General features: G+C 40.8%; 1 protein-coding gene across 7 annotated transcripts in view; it reads left to right on the top strand.

Moving 5' to 3' along the window:
- Positions 1–17,484, top strand: part of mcf2l2 (MCF.2 cell line derived transforming sequence-like 2) — a 134,424-nt gene that overhangs the window by 2,135 nt on the left and 114,805 nt on the right. For 2 of the 7 annotated variants that reach the window (XM_051377752.1, XM_051377754.1), the window contains exon 1: positions 16,234–16,453. The exons of 1 other annotated variant lie outside the window; for it this stretch is intronic. In XM_051377752.1, the coding sequence (XP_051233712.1) occupies positions 16,288–16,453 (166 nt within the window). In that variant the 5' untranslated portion in view covers positions 16,234–16,287. Of the gene's footprint in view, positions 1–14,013; positions 14,291–16,232; positions 16,454–17,484 lie in introns of those variants that run through there. 4 more of the 7 variants (XM_051377756.1, XM_051377751.1, XM_051377757.1 and 1 more) reach the window with 4 other exon arrangements.

The raw sequence follows: 17,484 nt of genomic DNA, 5'->3' as shown, positions 1-17,484 counted from the left end.
AGTCTTAATGAGAATGCCACACTGCAGTTCACTAAACATACTACGTGTGTGACAGCTAAAAGCCTGAAGGTAGTTGTTTTGACCATATCATATGATCTTCATCAGCAGATGGAGTTGTTATGGAATTGCAGATGTTGAAATTTCCTTTTTTTCTCAGCACTTTAAGGACTTCTCATCCATGCTGGGTTCAAGCTTAAGTATTGACCTTGAGAACAGCAGTGATCTCACCACCAGCTCCATAGGCATTCTTATTGGTCTTGTTTTTGAGATGTTCCGGGTCAAAAGGTTCAGTTCAACAGCAAAACAAAATTTTTTTTACATCTAGAACTCCATGACAAATGCCATGTGCTGCTGACAACAAGCTCCAGAACTACCACTAAATGGATCTGGAAATAGTCATGTAGTTTTCCTGCCTAAACCTAACCAAATCACCTCTTCAAGGTTATATGAACGAGATTTAGAACATTAATATAGCTAACTATTTTCTATGTAAACATATAGTACAGTCTCTTTGCCTGTGTTGATCTTTGAGTAGAGCGACCGAAGCTCCTGTTTCTCTCATCTATGTTGGTGAATTAAAGATTTAAAGCATTTAATTCAAGATCAGAGTTGGTGACTGTTGGAACAGAGTAAAGACTAGTTTTTGTCTGTGGAGTCAGGTATAACGGTTGTTCCTGGTTAAATAAAAGCTCTATCTCTGTCGAGATCTACAACTTTTAGTGGACGTACTTACACTATGTTGTGGCTTTTGCAGCCAGTTTTGTAAGTCTTTTCTCATCCACGTCAGTGAATTGAGGATTTATTTCAACCAAACCAAGGTTGGTGATTGTTGGAAAGAGTGGAAAGACTAACAAAGACAGTTGGTGGTAAGTTTTATTTTGTTTCTGTCCACTTTGAAGTGTGTTTTTATCTGCTCAGTAAAATGTCTGAAGGTTGAATGAAGGTTTTGCCAATGGAGTCTAATGGCACCCATTATGGGATGCTGGTGCTTTGCGACATCTGGTGGCAGTGAATTTTGTAAATATAACTTTTCTCTATTCACGTGGAACAAAATATATTGGAGGAATGTATCTTATTCCACACTGTCTGACTGGGTCGTATATTTTGTGATCACCTTATTACAACCCTTCACTAAAGCTATATGATATATTTTACAGTAGTTTTTTTGGTGCCCCAGCTATTGTTTTTTTTGCATTTAAACATACTTCATAAAGTCTATATAGTAGGTTATGTGCAGTCTCTCTGCTTCTATTTGTCTTTCAGTGTTGTTCATTGGCCAGCAGGGAGCTCACTCGCTCCTGCAGGAACCACAGAGCTGTCTGCAGGACCACTGCACAGCTTCAGGCAGTGGTTAGAGTCTAACTGTTAGACTATTACCCCGAACGGCCACATGCCTCGATAATGGAATTTCCTCCTCCCCTTATTGATTTTTAAAGCAACTACAGCTCATCCTCCTCGCTCTTATGTCTTTGTGGAGACAGTCAACAAACAGCCCATCAGTCGTCTGATTGTTATGTTCGTTAGTGTCACATGGAGCATACAGCAGGAGCAGCAAGAGGCTCAGACGATGGGACATAATTGATCTAAGTTGACCTCAGCTCCGCCTGGCTGTGTTAAATTACTGGAGACTGATCATGGGGAGTGGCACATCACATAGTCATCTGATGCTGCTCAATAACCACTGCATTTAGCTCATCATCAGTTCTCTCAGTTTCAGTCAGCTGCAGGCTTCCTCACAACAAACAACAACAAAACATTAATATCCTTGTTTTGATTGTGGCTTGAAGAATTGTGATGCACTGCTTGCAACTTATAGATAGATAAATAGATTGATTTTTGAAATAGAAAATGTAAGTCAGCATTAGAGGTCTATTATTTTAGCCAGGTGAGCTGTTTCCTCCTACTGTGGCTGCTTCCAGCCTTTATGCTAAGCTAGGCTCACCTAGCTAAAAGAAATTTGCATTTGCAATTTGACTGGAAGCAACAAGAGAAACCTGCGCCAGCCAGCAACAAACACCACTAAAGATCACTCAAACACCCAACCAACTGCTAAGCTAACCATACATGGCTCTACATCCAAACTTGATGATGAGCACCATGGTATGTGATGGCCAGTGTTTTGTTTTTTTAATGTGTGTGTGTGTGTCCAGTAAGGTTTCTGGCTTTATTTTGTTAAATATTTTAGGCGTTGCTGTAAAAATCTCTATTGGAGCTCAGTTTGCTGGTGAAATATGATATATATCAACACTCCACCACCTACACACATCCACACCTACACACACGCCCCCTCTTTGTCATTGCCCATGGACCGGAACAACATGACTCACAGCAAAACCCCCTATTGGTTGCTGATGACATCACAGCAGCACCAGGACGTGTAATTTGCCGTAACGCCTGTCTTCCCCTCATGCATAATTCACAAGCACAGGGCGCTCTGTGGATGCCCGATCTAAAATGGCTACTCCTGTCCCACTGAGGCGCGCTGTCAGGGTGATTAGTGCTGCGGCCGGCAGATAAGAGCTCGCTGCTCAGACAGACAATCATATTCTTGTTCAATTTAAAGCTCCCTTGAAGCGAGCACCCTGCCCCCGCTCAGTCTGCGAGTGCCTCCTAAACTGGTGCTTTATCAAAGGAGGGTGTGTTACAGGGACCTCATAGTTGACCTTCACAGTTTCCAGTGAGAAAGGTCAGGCTGTAGGGAGGGATGATGCTCAATGTTGCCGTGTTTTGTTGCTCCGGGCAACCTAGAGAGCAGAGAGGAGGACAATATCTCTTTGACTCTGCAGGGAAATTCCTGCCCTTGAACTTAACGTATACATATGAATCATTTTAGAGAGATGCTGGACTCTTGGACAGTGCCACAAGGTAGACTAGACTGTAACACAGTAGGACTGTTGATCAACACTGATACAGCACTGCCTGTCAGTACTAGCCATGCTCTTCTCAGTCATAATAAACTTGGCCCAAAGATATATAAACAGGATTATTTAAAGTGCAGTAGCTAACGTCTATGAATTTATTTGTCATATTTGTTGAAACTTTCACTATATCCTGACAGTAGAACATGAGACAGATAATCTGTGAAAAAATCAGCCTCCTCTGGCTCCTAGTGCTCCTAATGTCATTTGCAAGAATCCACTGGGCCTGAATGGAAAACAACCAATCAGCAATATAATAAGGGATTTTAATGGATTATCTCTGTGAGTTAAGTTCTTTTAAATCATTTAACCCTTTAAAATTGACCAAATACTTTGAAAGCCTATAACTGAAGTCTTTACCTTAAATTAAAGGTTGAGTGTGTAACATTTAGGAGGATCTATTGTCAGAAATGGAATAGAATATTCATCAGGATGTTACCTCAGAATGAGCAATGTCCGCCATGTTTCTACAGTAGCCCAGAAGGGACAAACCAAACACTGGCTTTTCAAGTTTTTCATGTGTTTCACAGCCACTGTAGTTTCTTCTTAGTGCTTGGAAGGGAGAAGTGAAGCGAGGGAATTATATCTAGCGGCAATTACATCTCTCAGATGCCACTAAATCCTACACACCGGCCCTTATTGAATGACATTAATGCTATTTGGTCAACTCAAATGATTTTATTCTGTACAAATGAAATAAAATTAGTGCTGTCAGTTAAACGCGTTATTAACGGCGTTAATGCAAACCCATTTTAATGGCGTCAATTTTTTTATCACAAGATTAACGTTCTTTTTGGCCTAGCACACTTTGTAGTTTTTTTCACATGCTGTTGCAACAACTAGTAACGTTAGAAAAACTACAACACCACACCGGATCTAGCTAGACCGGAAACAAAACAACAGGCACGCCGCACACACTTGTTTAAGAGTAGTAGATGGATGCCAATAATATTCTGAATGGAAAGTTTACTTTTAAAAAGTTGCCAAATGGTTCCATTGACAAGACCAAAGTGATCTGTGTGTTTTGTCGTTGTGAACTGAGCTATCATCGCAGCACGTCCAGTCTGAAATACCACTTGATGGCCAAGCACATAGCTGATTCGAATTCTCCACCCCCTCGTCAAAGCCAGGCGACAATGGATGATTTTTCAATAAAAACAACATTTGCACAAAGCAAGCTGATCCACTTTTCCATGTTGATAAGAGCATTAAAATGAATGAAATTTAGAATAGATAAAAATGTGCGATTAATTGCGAGTTAACTATGACATTAATGCGATTAATCGCGATTAAATATTTTAATCGTTTGACAGCACTAAATAAAATACATAATTATTTGGGTAAATTAATTCCATTAAACAATTAAAGTTTTATTGTGTCAGAAAATAAGAATGATGCTTTATTATTTTGGGAAATTGAAAAGCACCTGCCTCATAGCACTGCACAGTATTCATGGAGTATCTCAGTGTCCTTGGTGTACTGTTTACAGACTGGTGGGCTGCATGACATAATGTACAAGCATATAGAGGAATGGCAGCTTTGGAGTACCTCAGTCATCTGTTGGTAATGGGGCTAAGAGGATTAGCATGACAGCCACAACTGACTGTGTGTGGATGGAATTACTGGAGCAAATCTTAAAGGGGTGACTTGATATTCTGAGATGTTTTCTTATTCATATTTCACCAAAATAGCTAAATACATGTGCAGGTACCTTGGGTTACATGGTAGAACATATTTACCATCCATGAGAAAGAGATCGAGATCGGTGGGGAGGCGTGAAGGGGCGGGAGCATAAAAGAGCTGGATACAACATTAACATGTCTGGGTAATGGCTACAATATGTCTGCCTCAAAGGCTTCAAGTACTAAACATATTTTCCACAGATGTGTGGAAGCTGTTGTTGACAGGACGGAGGAGCAGCGTCTGTCATTGTCTCCACTCTGACGTATTGTTGGCAGGTTCAGATGACATGTTGAGGTCTATGTCGACACAGAACCACAGAGAAAATGTCCAATGAATAAGCTCAATATATTGCTCTTTGTCTGTCATCTATAATCACTTCAGTTTTACTTGCTTTTTTTATAAGATGAGCAAGCTCCATGAGTGTATGGCTGATACAACCTGTTATGAAACCATTACACATTGCACTTAAAGGGACTGCACTGAGCTGTGCGTTGTGGGAGTTGTTGTCTTTAATACAAATGCGCCCTAAAGTCACTTTCTGTCTTTTCTCGGTCAAATAGGCACCAAATTCAAAATGTATGTTACATTTCGACTACATATATAACCCACTTTCAATAAATATTAATGTTTCCACGGGTGAAATGCTCCTTTAATGCACAGAATGCTTGTTTCTGAAGTGTTTTCAGGAACATTTCGAGCATTATCTTTGTCCTCTCTGACATAGTCGTCTCTAGAGATGGCTGTGATGGTCAGTTGGTTGCGCTATGAAAACATAAAATTACAGAACTGCCAGTTTATATGCAGCTAATAAAATACCGTTATAAATTAGTGAATATAGCCAACCATTTTCTGTAAGTAGGCCTAGATACATTTTCTGGTTAAAAGCTGCTACGTACACACTTATTTCATAGAACTTTCCGAAATTTAAAGTAAATTTTCTTGCTGTATTGCTGCATAATGTACTTTGCTATAAAGGTACACAATCTTACTGTAACTGTAAAGATACAGGCTAACAAAACACCCTTTTCATGTGGAAAAATCTGTTCTGCAGTAATTTTAAGATATTGCTAGAGCAACTAGACATCGGTATGTACTGTTTTCTGTGTTTGTAAGGTGGCTTGGCCATATATTCTCTCTGGAGTCCAGACACAGATCAGGTCATTCAGGTTGAGAAGAAACATGCTCTGGGAATTTTGGAAATATAGCAGATATTATGATATTTGTCAGGTGTCACCTGTGTCCTTCAACTGATATCTGCTAGCTGCAGACTCATTCTGTTTTACTACTTCTAGTGATTCCTGGAATGGTTTTTTAACTATACATTCTACACATTCTCAAGTAGCTCCGGTGCCAAAGTAAACCTGAAGATGAAGAAAATATGAAGCTGAGAATGTCATGGTATTCATCTGAGTTACAGAGCTGCTGCAAGGATAGGTCTCTAGCAGAGTACAGGCTCTCTGGGAAAGAATCCTTGAAACCCATCCTTAAGTGTGTATTTTTTTTCTTGATGAGAAAAATCCCACAGAAAGAAAAAAACATGTCCAAGTCTGCATGGACCTGTGGTCTGCTGGTAGTTCAAACAGATCCTGTGGCAGACTGAAATAGCTCCATCTGAGACAATACAGTAGCTAGGTGCCCAGTTTTTCTCATCCATGGAAGGAAACATATGACACTGAAGAGCTAAAAGTTGACTACATGTTCAGTCTGAGTCACACAGAGGTGAAGATGATGTGGCCTGGAACAAAGAAAGGTGAGGAGCTTGTGTCCCTGCGCACAGCAAGGTGAAAAATGAGAAGGTCAGAGGTCACAGCTGGGACAGATGGTTTCCTTATTTTTATACAGCTCCCTTCCTGCACATATTTTGGGTTTAATAGCAGCAGCAGAGGTGCAACCAAAGAAAAAACTAAAACATCCATATGTAATGTAGTACTAGATGGTACACAAATCACTATTGCTAAACATCAAGAGGACTTTTCTATTCTTGGAGCTTTACCAGTCGTTTAAGTTAAAAATATGTTCATCCTTCCTGAGGGTTGTGATGGAGGAAATGTGATGGATCAGAATCAGAATAAACTGTGATCAGCAAATTTACATATAAAACTGCTCTTTACCATTAGCTTGTAGGTCATGGCAAACATAGTACTGGGTCAGAGGTGTGTATTTGGATCTCAGTAGTGCATAAATATGTCATATTAGGCTAAAGATGTTGTAACTTTGGTTTGACTTTAAGGGTTAATTTTTACCTGTCAAGTCAGGGATTCACCATAATATCCATCTGCCAGCGCTTCAGTCAGTCCGGCCACAGCCCAGACACGGCCGGGGAGCACTGGTTTTGGTTTCGGTGCAGACACAATTGTACTAAACTTGGCAACCTCACTGCTACAACAAGACTTTGTGAAGTTGTCCGCCAAGAAATAGTTCCAGCATGTAACTCGTCTTTACATTTCAATTTATGTATAGAATAATCAAACAAGATACAGCATGTTTAAACTTTGCACAGAGCCAGGCTAGTTAGTCTTTATGCAAGCTAAGCTAATCACGTCCTCTCCACCAAAGATAAATGATGAGACAAACCCGTTTTTAAATGCTGCAGGGAAATCTTTCAGCGGTGTGAACTGGACTGTAAACCGGTAGGTTTCAAACCACTGCAGAACAACACAAGTTGGTCTGAACTGGACTTTCAATGACACAGTGCATCATGATGGAAGTTCTCAGAACTGATAATTCATACTTTGCAGTCACGTGATTACCATGGTTACCTGGCGGGCAGGAAACATATATAAATTGGGAGCGTACCTATGTTCCCCAGGTTCTATGTTCCCCGGGTTCTATGTTCCCCGCTCTGTATGGGACCGGGGAACCCTAACCCTAACCCTAACCTTAGCGGGGAACATAGGAGCCGGGGAACATAGGGATGACCCCTATATATTTACATATCTCCGTCACCTTACACCGCACAAAAAATGAAAGCCTACAAAAGTACGGATAGCTATCTTTTCCTCAAGAGTGGATGGGTTAACAACGCTGTCGTATGGGAGGTGAAGAACAGCAATAAACATGAGTGTTACTAGTTAGCCAGCTAACGTTACCCGCTAACGTTTGCTATGTTTGTATGTTTGTAGCTACACACAAAGTGACATCTGTTCCGTCGTGTGATGAAGTCTTCATCTGAATATGTACACCCTGTCTGCCGGCCAATGACAGCTTGATAAGTAACGTTAGTTTACTAGACTGTATCATATATGGCTAACAGGATGTCAGACATTGTAGCCTACCTGCTCATCCACTCCACATAGCATCAGACAACAGACAAGAGCAGCTGGGGCAGTGAAATGCCTTTAATCCTGTTAGCAATCTGTTAGGTTGTAACGTTAATGTAGTAGTAATAACTGTACCATAGTATGTATGCAAAGTAACTGTAAGTAAATAAGTAAGTAGACGCAGTACAACAGTACCCTGAGGGCTGTCCCTAGCCCCCAACCTTTGTTGTTGTGACGTCAGAGCTGCATTCTCTCTGCTTCCTCTTCCTGTCTCTTATACAGGGGTTGTGGTGGTGGAGAGGGGTGGGTCGCCATATCCTTTGGAAAGCGTTTGTCTTTCTCTCTGTCAGCTGGCCTCAGTCCAGCTGAGCAGCTCTGCACACAACAACACAGCTGAACAATGGAATTGATCCGCTCAGCCCCAGGAGAACTTTGGTTTCATAGTGGTCTGGCCTAATTTTCTCACTGCACCGATTTTCCAAGAGGGTCAATCCTGAGCAGATCAAGCGAGCTGAGGTCAAGTGAGCTGGGGGCTGAAAAGTGGCTGATCTGACAAGACTGAAGAACGCAGGGAAAAATATACTCCAAAATGGACATTGTTGCTATGGTTTCTGTTTTTACTACACTGGATGTCTGCATAGGTAGAACTGTTAAGACAAGTGTAGAAGGCATGTATGGGCTGTCCATACAGCTATGTGGACAAGAAAACTGAAAGTGTACTTAGTTTGCTCTTTAGTTTTGCTCTTTACTGCCAACTCCATTTAAAAAAATGGCAGGTGATATCTATCACCCTCTATTACATCTATTAATTTCAACCAATCACACTAACGAACCATATAAGTTAACTTAGTCAAACTCTTACTAAATCCAGTCTTGTCCATTGAGAAAAGCCTTCAGTGTTGTTCTTTGCTCTTTAATGAAGAAATACTCTCCCGTTCTGATAGAACTGATTCTAGCAGCATCTATGCTAACCTCTTTAGCAGCCTCTATTGTTGTTTTTGAGCAAACCGTCTCTTTTCACACACATCACCACACACACCTAACGTTAAACCACGCCCACAGCTCATACCATAGCTGCCAGTAGTTCCTCATCGGCTGATTGGTCAGAACCCCTTTGGTTAGACACAAGCGCGTAGCTTGAAGACTTGCAAGACAGATTCTCGCGTGATCTCACGATCTTACAAGGTTAGTTTTTTTTACAGACATTACAAACATGATTGATTCTATAATTATCTGAGCTATCACTGCTTTGGTTAAGGTTTGGTCTAGGCACAAAAACTACTTGGCTCAGTTTAGGGAAAGATCAGGATTTGGGTTTAAATAACGACTTCATTAAGGTTAAGGAACCTTTATTTTTCACAGTTAAGAGAAGGACATGGTTAAGGTTAGTGAGAGGTTGGGGTTAGGGTCGACTTTGCCAACAATATCATACTACTCCCTCCTTTGCTCCTCACATACAAGTGAGGACAAAGGTCAGGTCAATGTACAGATAACGGGAGGACAGCATGGAAACCTTTGTATTTGTCAACCATTTGGTTCATTTCTCTCTCAAGAATACATTCTGACAAATGATGTGTGCCATAGTTTGGGTGCATACATGTGTGATGTGTGTGACTGACCACAAATAATGACTTCCTCAGTGCTGTTGTTCTAGTTCTAGCTTAAAACAATCTGTGAGCTGTTCACATATTCGCAGTACTTTCATTAAACTCAGGACGGTCACTGGTCCTTAATGTACAATGCTTATAATTGCATATATTTTAGTGCATCACAGCATTAGTGTGCTAAAGAGGGAATAGTTTTGCATATAGACAGCATTCTATTCTAAGTCATATCCATAAAATAGGTGTGTGGTGTATGGCCAGTATACTTTATCCAACCTGTCATGTACAGCTTTCTCACCATTAGGATAAGAGCTTGAGCCAGCTTCCACTTTTAATACATTCATTGTCAGGCCTGTACACATGACTAGAAGAGACACATACATTAAATCAGACTTACTTGATGTTAGTGTTGCCAACCTCCAGTGTGAACTGCTTTAAATTACTTTTGGTAGCAACTCTATCAGCTCAGCTTGTTTTCTGTCCTCAGTATCATGACAAGATGCTATGCATGTTTTTCCTATAAAATGTGAAGTATTGTTGCAGTACATTGCACCAGCAGCTGATCATTATCAACAAATATCTAGTGTTAGCACCAGAAGAGTACACATGCAGTATAAATAATAAATAGTGACAACACACTTTACTGAATTTTATAATTTATTTATGTATTCATTATTTCTATTTTTAAACTGTGTATTAATTTATGATTACTGATAAAAACTACAATTACTAGTGCTCTTTAGGAAATTAAAAGGCCTTTTTGTAAAAATGAAGCTACATATTTGTGCCATTATCTAAAAACTAATGGGCTTGTTTTTATCTTTTCATATTAAAATATAGAATAACCTCAGCCTTATTTTTTGTGCAGTTGATTATGAATATGATTATTATTAGTAATAAATGTATACATTAACCCTGAAAAAGGATTAGCTCATAAACTACATTGTTGTCAGTGTGTAAGTGTCCAACGTGCAAGAAGTAGCCAAGATGTCCCCCTAGTGAGCATGAAGTTACCACTGTACGATATGATGAACTAACTCTTTCAAGGATTTAAGGTCCTGAGAGTTCGCTCTGTGTTGTCAGAGTTGCTCTAGGCCAGCCTATTGCATGAGAACGTTTTGGTGGGTGAAGATATCATAAAAGCAGCTTGTTTTAAAGAATAACTGTGGCTGAGCAGAGAGCAGAAAACAACAGCTGTTCCCTTTAGCCGTGGGACTGGTGGGAACATTCTGCTCATCAATTATATTCAAAGTGCTGAAGGGAGTAGTATGAAACGGCTCAGACTGATGGCAGACATTTTCAGTAACTCACTGATGTGTCATCCTGTGGATCCACAGCGGACTGCGACTTTAAATGTTTGGCCTGGTTCTTCAGATCTGTACTGTTTTACTGGTTGCAACAGGAGAAGGTCTTTCCCAGTGAGGTAGTCAAGGCCCGCAGTGATGTAATCCATGATGTAATGAGGCCTCCTCCCTGCAGCTGATTATTACAGTACACAGTTAGGACAGTTGTTGATAGATAAAGAGACTGATTTTTAACTAATCTAATCCAATTTTTAACTAAGTAAAGACTGCATATGGACGTGGTGGGCTGGATGGATGGCCCAAACAAACGCATTACCTTAACTCAAGAGACAACAAGAGTAAACAATTTCTTTTGACATAATAAGTTAACTTACATGACGTACTTATTCATGTACTTGAGTTACGTCAGATACGTAACATAACTAACAATCTTTTCCTAAAACTCACGAGGGATGTTTTTGTGGCTAAACCTAACCAGAGTGCAACAACTGCACAACCTTAACCACAAGAGCTTTTTTTTAAAGTCTAACTGGACATTGTATATTTATCATTGCGAACTGACTGGAAGTTGTGTATGTTACATTTATTCTTGCTAACTTGCTAACCCTGCTTTGCCAGATATTACATTACAGAGTCATATTTGAAGAGGACCACCACCGACCAAGCGGCAGTATTTGAGGAGTTGTGAGTGAGAACGTGTATGATGAGACAACAGAAATCCGTCTCATGTCAGCGCATTAAGAACTATCTGGAGTCAGGACGTGGTTATCCTAGCTTAGCATAACTATTGGAAACAGGGGAAAACAACTAGCCTGGCTCTCTGAATTGAAAAAATACACCCACCAACACCTCTAAAGTTCACTGATTAATCTGTTTTCTTTAATCTACGCACAAAACTGAAATGTAAAAAAACCCATCATTTCTGGCTTGAGGGGAGCTGTAGCTCAGATATATTTTTATTGTTCTTGTGTCTGGGATTATAGTCTCTTCTGTGTCTTCTATTTCCTCTGTTCTTCTACTTGTGATTCTGGTGCTATGCTTGAACAATCAGCAAACACTATCACTTTCACATTGACTCGCTGTCAAGGCAGCCTGCAATTATGAGACGTAACATGGGAAAATCAGTGACAGTGACAAGAAACCAAATGCTGTGTCTAGACTCATATCGACTGAAAAAGCAGATTTTTGAGTTTACTCTGGATATTCATCATGTGAGCTGCCTGTTGGGATCTGTACAGACTGGATTTGTGTAGTAGTTTTAGTAGCGTGGCTAAAAATATAACCTTACCTCTAACTAGACTACAGTAAGAGGATTAGCTGGAGACGGTGACTTGTGGGAAGATCAGAGAACATCTGATTGTGTGTGTGTTGTGTGTGTGTGTGTGTGTGTGTGTGTGTGTGTGTGTGTGTGTGTGTGTGTGTGAATCTTTGTCCTGCATCCTTTACACGCAGACCGGTGATTTATTGAAGAAAAAGTTCTATTTTCAACGCGCAGGCCTCTGACGCATTTTTGCTTCAAGAGCATGGGAGAGGAGGAAGAGGTGGAAGGAGGAGGGGGGACAGTTGAGGGAGGAGGGGGGGCTTTTCTCTGGCTTGCAGAATAGCTAAGATATCACCGGTGGTGAATGGGAGGAGTGGAAGCCACAAATCAAGGTAGAAAGCTGAGGTCTGTGAGGAACCTCAGAATAAAAAAAGGCACAACTGGAAATGGTTTTAAACAGCTCCTCATAAACGTGATGGAAAATATCTAGAAAGGAGGGTAGACGTCAGAATGCGTCTGTGTGGTTACTTGGAGCAAGAGGAAGCTTTATGATTTTGCTCCTTTGGTTGATATTTACCTGATCATTCACATCTGTGGATGTGGTCAGGCACACATAACAAGAAGTGTATTTTTAGTGTGTCCCCCAAACAGCTCTAGTGTACATGCTCTGTGGCCCCTAAACCACAGAAATGTAAAGAAGCCCACTGAGACTTCCTGCGTAACTTTGTTAGGCTTGAATGGGGTGCAAGTAAAACGTGATGTCACCCATTGGTTTGTGGACAACCATTTTGAAGCCTCGAGTTTGGCATTATGGCCATCGCCATCTTCTTCTTTTGGAGCCAGAAGTGACCCCATCTTTCCATCTTCAATCAGTGGTACCAGATCAATAAGCGTCCTTTGAGGACGTTCTGGTAGCTCATTGTCTCACACAGATCTGATGTTTTTATCTCTTAAGTGGAAGCTCGAGGCAAAGGCTTCCTGTAAATCACGATTAAGTCTGTTTCCATTGCACTTGGTTGTATTTTATTTTTACCTATACAACAACTTTTCCACCTTAGCCAAGCAAAAAATCCTTTTTGAGTTTTTTTTTCCGGTGTTTGTTTCCTCTCAGGAATGTTACATTATAAATTCTACCCCTTTGTTTCTACAATCTATGATAAATGTAAGTTCAGTAATGGTGCACATGCATTTATTTTGGAATTGTCCACTAATGTATTCATTTTAGTCAAGATTTTTTTTTCTTGTCCTGAACATGTGGTTGGGATGAGCCAGGGGTTTTTCTTGGGTTATTGAGATCCCTATCCTCGGGGGTATGTGCGTGTGTGTGAGCATGTTTGGACTGGATCTTGAGTACAGATCATTTTGTGGTATGAAAATATGTAATTAAATTAATATTGAAATAAAATGTATTTATTTATTAATTAATTAACCGAAAACATGTTTTTCTCTTTAAGTCTATTTTGCTCCAACTTATGTATGCAGTGAATGTGTACCGGGTCCTGGGCACTGCCAAAGTAGAACTGGCTCAGTGCATCCAGTGTAGACACTGACAGTAGCTGCTGCTGTTTTGCTGCTTCCACTGTACGTTCTGACAAAGTATAAAGGGACATGAAAAAAGGAGGGTTGGAGAAACTGAAGAAAGGCAGGAGAATGAATGAGTAAAAAAGAAGAAAAGGTGAAAGTGAAGAAAATACTTGCAGTTAATGTTCCACAGAAAATCACAGCGACCCAACTGTGACTTCAAATCTGACCTCATGACCCCTGTCACACCAGCTCTCTTAAGAGAATCGAACAAAACAGAAAAGCCTTAAATACCTTTCAGGGGGTGCACAGAAGAAGGTGGAGGAGGGTGGCAATGAAAGGTGGGAGTAAACATGGAAGGATGCAGACGGGAAGGGAAGTCCCCCCACTGCCTGATGGGAGTATTGTTGAGCGTAAACTGTGGTTAAAAAAAAAATTGAGCCACTCAGGCAGTCACAAGGCTGCCAGGAGAAGCTCAGACCCCCGCTCGGGCAAGCGCACACGCGTACATACATTCGCATTCCACTGTCTCTCTCACTCTGTCTCTTGCTCACTTACACACAAAAGAGGAGGGCGTTGAGGGAGACCAGACAGACAACCCCGAGGACTGGACCGTAGTGTCACTGGCCCTGTGTGTGTTATGTCGGACTGGACTCTGGTTTAGCCTCGTGGCTTGGACCCTCCTGTCTGTGTGGATTGTTTCAGAGGAAGAAGAGCAGCAGCATGGGATCAGTAATGTGTAAGTGATGGACATGACGCCTGTTTTGACAGTGTTACAGGTGTGTGTAGTGTGTGTGTCTGTTTGCTTGACAAGCATTAGTGAAAAAGTGAAATGTATTAAACGTGATGCATAAAAAATACATCACTAATATGGAAGTCAGCATAGTTTCGACTGATTTTCTGACTGTTGTTCAATGACTTACCTACTTAACTATTGTACACATTATTTTAGATCAGCTTTGTATTGAGCTACTTATCTTCATTTTGCAAAAACGTTTCTTAATGTGGTTGCCAGCAGTACAGACAGGTGACATATGAGCCTGGTCTGTAGTTGAAGAAGCAGCATAATTTTTCTCTTTTGCAGTTCCTCTTAAATGTACTCATGGGTGATGTGCAAAGGAAACACTGACAAAAACCTAAACTCTCTGCTGCATATATAAGGGTTGACAGTTAAATGTGTCTGTTTCGGGTGGAAAGTTTGGGTGGTTTTGATTTTGGCGCAGTAGTCTGTGAGATCATGTGACAACTCAAATACTCCAAGAAAAACATATGAAACACAGTATATGCTAAATAACAAACAAAATTAACCATGAGAACCTTGATGTATAATGATGTGATTTGAACCAACTAATAAAAAGCATTTTATGATCATAACTCTTGAAGGACAATTAAATGAAATGCATCAACTCAAGAAACAACTCCAGCATCAGGAGCAAATTTCAGTTGTGACATTTCATAACTTTCAGGAATGTCATTTTGTAGTTTAGTTTCTCAATCATTATGAGAAGAAGGAAAATTAAATCATACAGGACTACAAAAATAGTCCAAGTCCTTATTTCTATTGGAGTCAAGGTAACAACTAGCCAGAAACTACAATAATTGATGACATTTGCATTAAAGTTATGGTGATTGGACAAAATCGTAAGGTTGCACATAATTCACAGTTCATTTGATTTTGCAACATCGCAACTTCCTGGGGGGACTGTAATAAATAACTGTTATGATAATTCCCATGAGTCATCATTTACAAAGTAAGAGCAAATGATACAGGTACCTGTGCTGGTATTGTGAATGGCTTTAAACAAGCTCAAACACAGGAACAAACCCTTTACAGGTTACCCAAATTATTATCCCAGTCTGTTACAGAATGCATGTAAGACTGAACCTTCTCTTCTTTCTTTCTGTGACATGTTCCAAACGCACTTTTGGCCAGGATCACCTGGTGCACCCACCCATTAAACACAAAGCTCTCCCATTATGACACACTGACAGTTTGTGAATCCTGTACAGAATTTTCCTCAGAGGAAACTTAGTGTTGGCTTGGATCTGCTGAGCTTCACCTCAAGATATATATGACATTTTAAAAGTTGAATACATGGACATGTAGATCCTACTGTAACCATGTTTTCTGTTTTGAAATGAGGTTCCTTATTAGCACCTTGCAAAAAGAGTGAATAGCTTCCTGTGAGGAATTCTGAAAAAGCTGCAAAGTCTCGACGCTTCTCTGCATCGACTGCATCACTGTAATGCAGGTGCTGCTTAAAATAATACCTTGGCGCCGGGGGAGAGTCGACAGAGGTGAAAGTGTGGAGTCACTCCCTTGCAGCAGGTCGTAGTTGTTTGTGTTTGTGGTAGTCAGGAAGGCGGGCGTATGCTAATGTCCTGTAATAGGCTTTACTTTCTAATACAGAGATTATGACTGAGAGAAAGACAGAGCGAGAAGCGGTGAGATTAGAAGCACCTTGCTGGACTGGGACACATGCAAGAGCAGCTGCAGTAGCATTGCAGCAGGGGAAAGACTGAATGTGTGTGTGTGTGTGTGTGTGTGTGTGTGTGTGTGTGTGTGTGTGTGTGTGTGTGTGTGTAACAGACAGCAGAACCATCGTGGAATCATGGATTTTTCCATTGTCTCTGCTGCAGAGCCGATGGGGCAGGCTTGAAGGGTAGATATAGTAGATAGGAAGATACACACAAGCTCATCCCAGGTGAGGTTAGGTGGAGTCATGATGACCTGAGATGGATGCTCTAAGCAGGCTGCAATCCCAGACCCTCCTGTCTCGCTGTCCAAAATGTGGTAAATATGGACAGGCCTATTCCACCGTACGGATCTCCACCTCTGAGATGGAGTCTTACTACCACTTCCTGGGGATGTGTCAGGAGACTGAGTCAGCCATAACAAGAAGTATGTACCCACCTACCCATCCGTCCATCCATCCTTTATTCCATGTTTCCCTTCAACATTTGTGTAGTATTTTAGTCTCTATAGCCCCCGGTACAGTTGTCATGAACAGGTGAATTAGCTATAGAAACAAAAAGCGTTTTTGTACCAGGCTGTAAACATGTTTATTTCTGCTATAAAGTTGGGCATTTGAATATGCGGCCTTATGGAGATTGACTCAGTCTGGAGCCAGCTTCATGTCAGTTTTTGTCATTTCCGTGTTCATTTTCCACTTGGTTATTGGTCAAAAGAAAACTCTGACATGGCTGATTGGTTGCCTTAGTTAAGTGTTTTGTCGGAGCCCCTGTGTCTGGGTACATGTGTCTGGGTTATGGTGCAAATATTCTTAAATTATCAACTGACATGCAGCAAACCTGGGACCAAGGAGTATTCCAGCAGGTTGAGAGATTAGCAGCAACAGGTTGGCTTTTCTGGCGTGTCTATACTTCAGTGTCAGATTTCAAATAGCACCATCAAAACACTGGACGGAAGTACTGACTAGCTGCTCGAATAGTTGGTAAACTGCTCAATCTGGTGAGCTAACATGGTAGCCATACAGGCAAGTGTATCAGTCACAGTAGCCTTTCTATTTTCTCTGTGTTGTGTGTAACATTTAGAAGGATCTATTGGCAAAAATGGGAACCAAGTATGGACAACACAAACAAACTGCCTAGAAGGCAAGCGGTATTCAGGTGGTTGTAATCTGCAACTTCAGATGCCACTAAGTCCTACAATCTGGTCCTCAACTCCCCCTTGACTTTTTGTTTACCGCTGTACATCATTCTGTTAAAAAATTATTGAATTGGCAAAATAAAACTCTGAGCTAAGAAGCAAGATCGGCTATCGACCTATAACTGTCTGCAAACCAATGTGTCTGTCAGCAGTGTATACCCAGACAGAGGAAAATAAAAGTGAATTTTGTAACCCAGCTTATATCATATGATAGCTTCCTCCCTTCTGGACTCTCAGTTCTCGGTTCCCTCAAAGGTCAGCAC

Source organism: Dicentrarchus labrax, unplaced genomic scaffold (assembly GCF_905237075.1).
Source record: "Dicentrarchus labrax unplaced genomic scaffold, dlabrax2021, whole genome shotgun sequence".
Lineage (NCBI taxonomy): Eukaryota > Metazoa > Chordata > Actinopteri > Moronidae > Dicentrarchus > Dicentrarchus labrax.
Note: the sequence above shows the minus strand (reverse complement) of the source record. Positions and strands in the feature narration are given on the sequence as shown.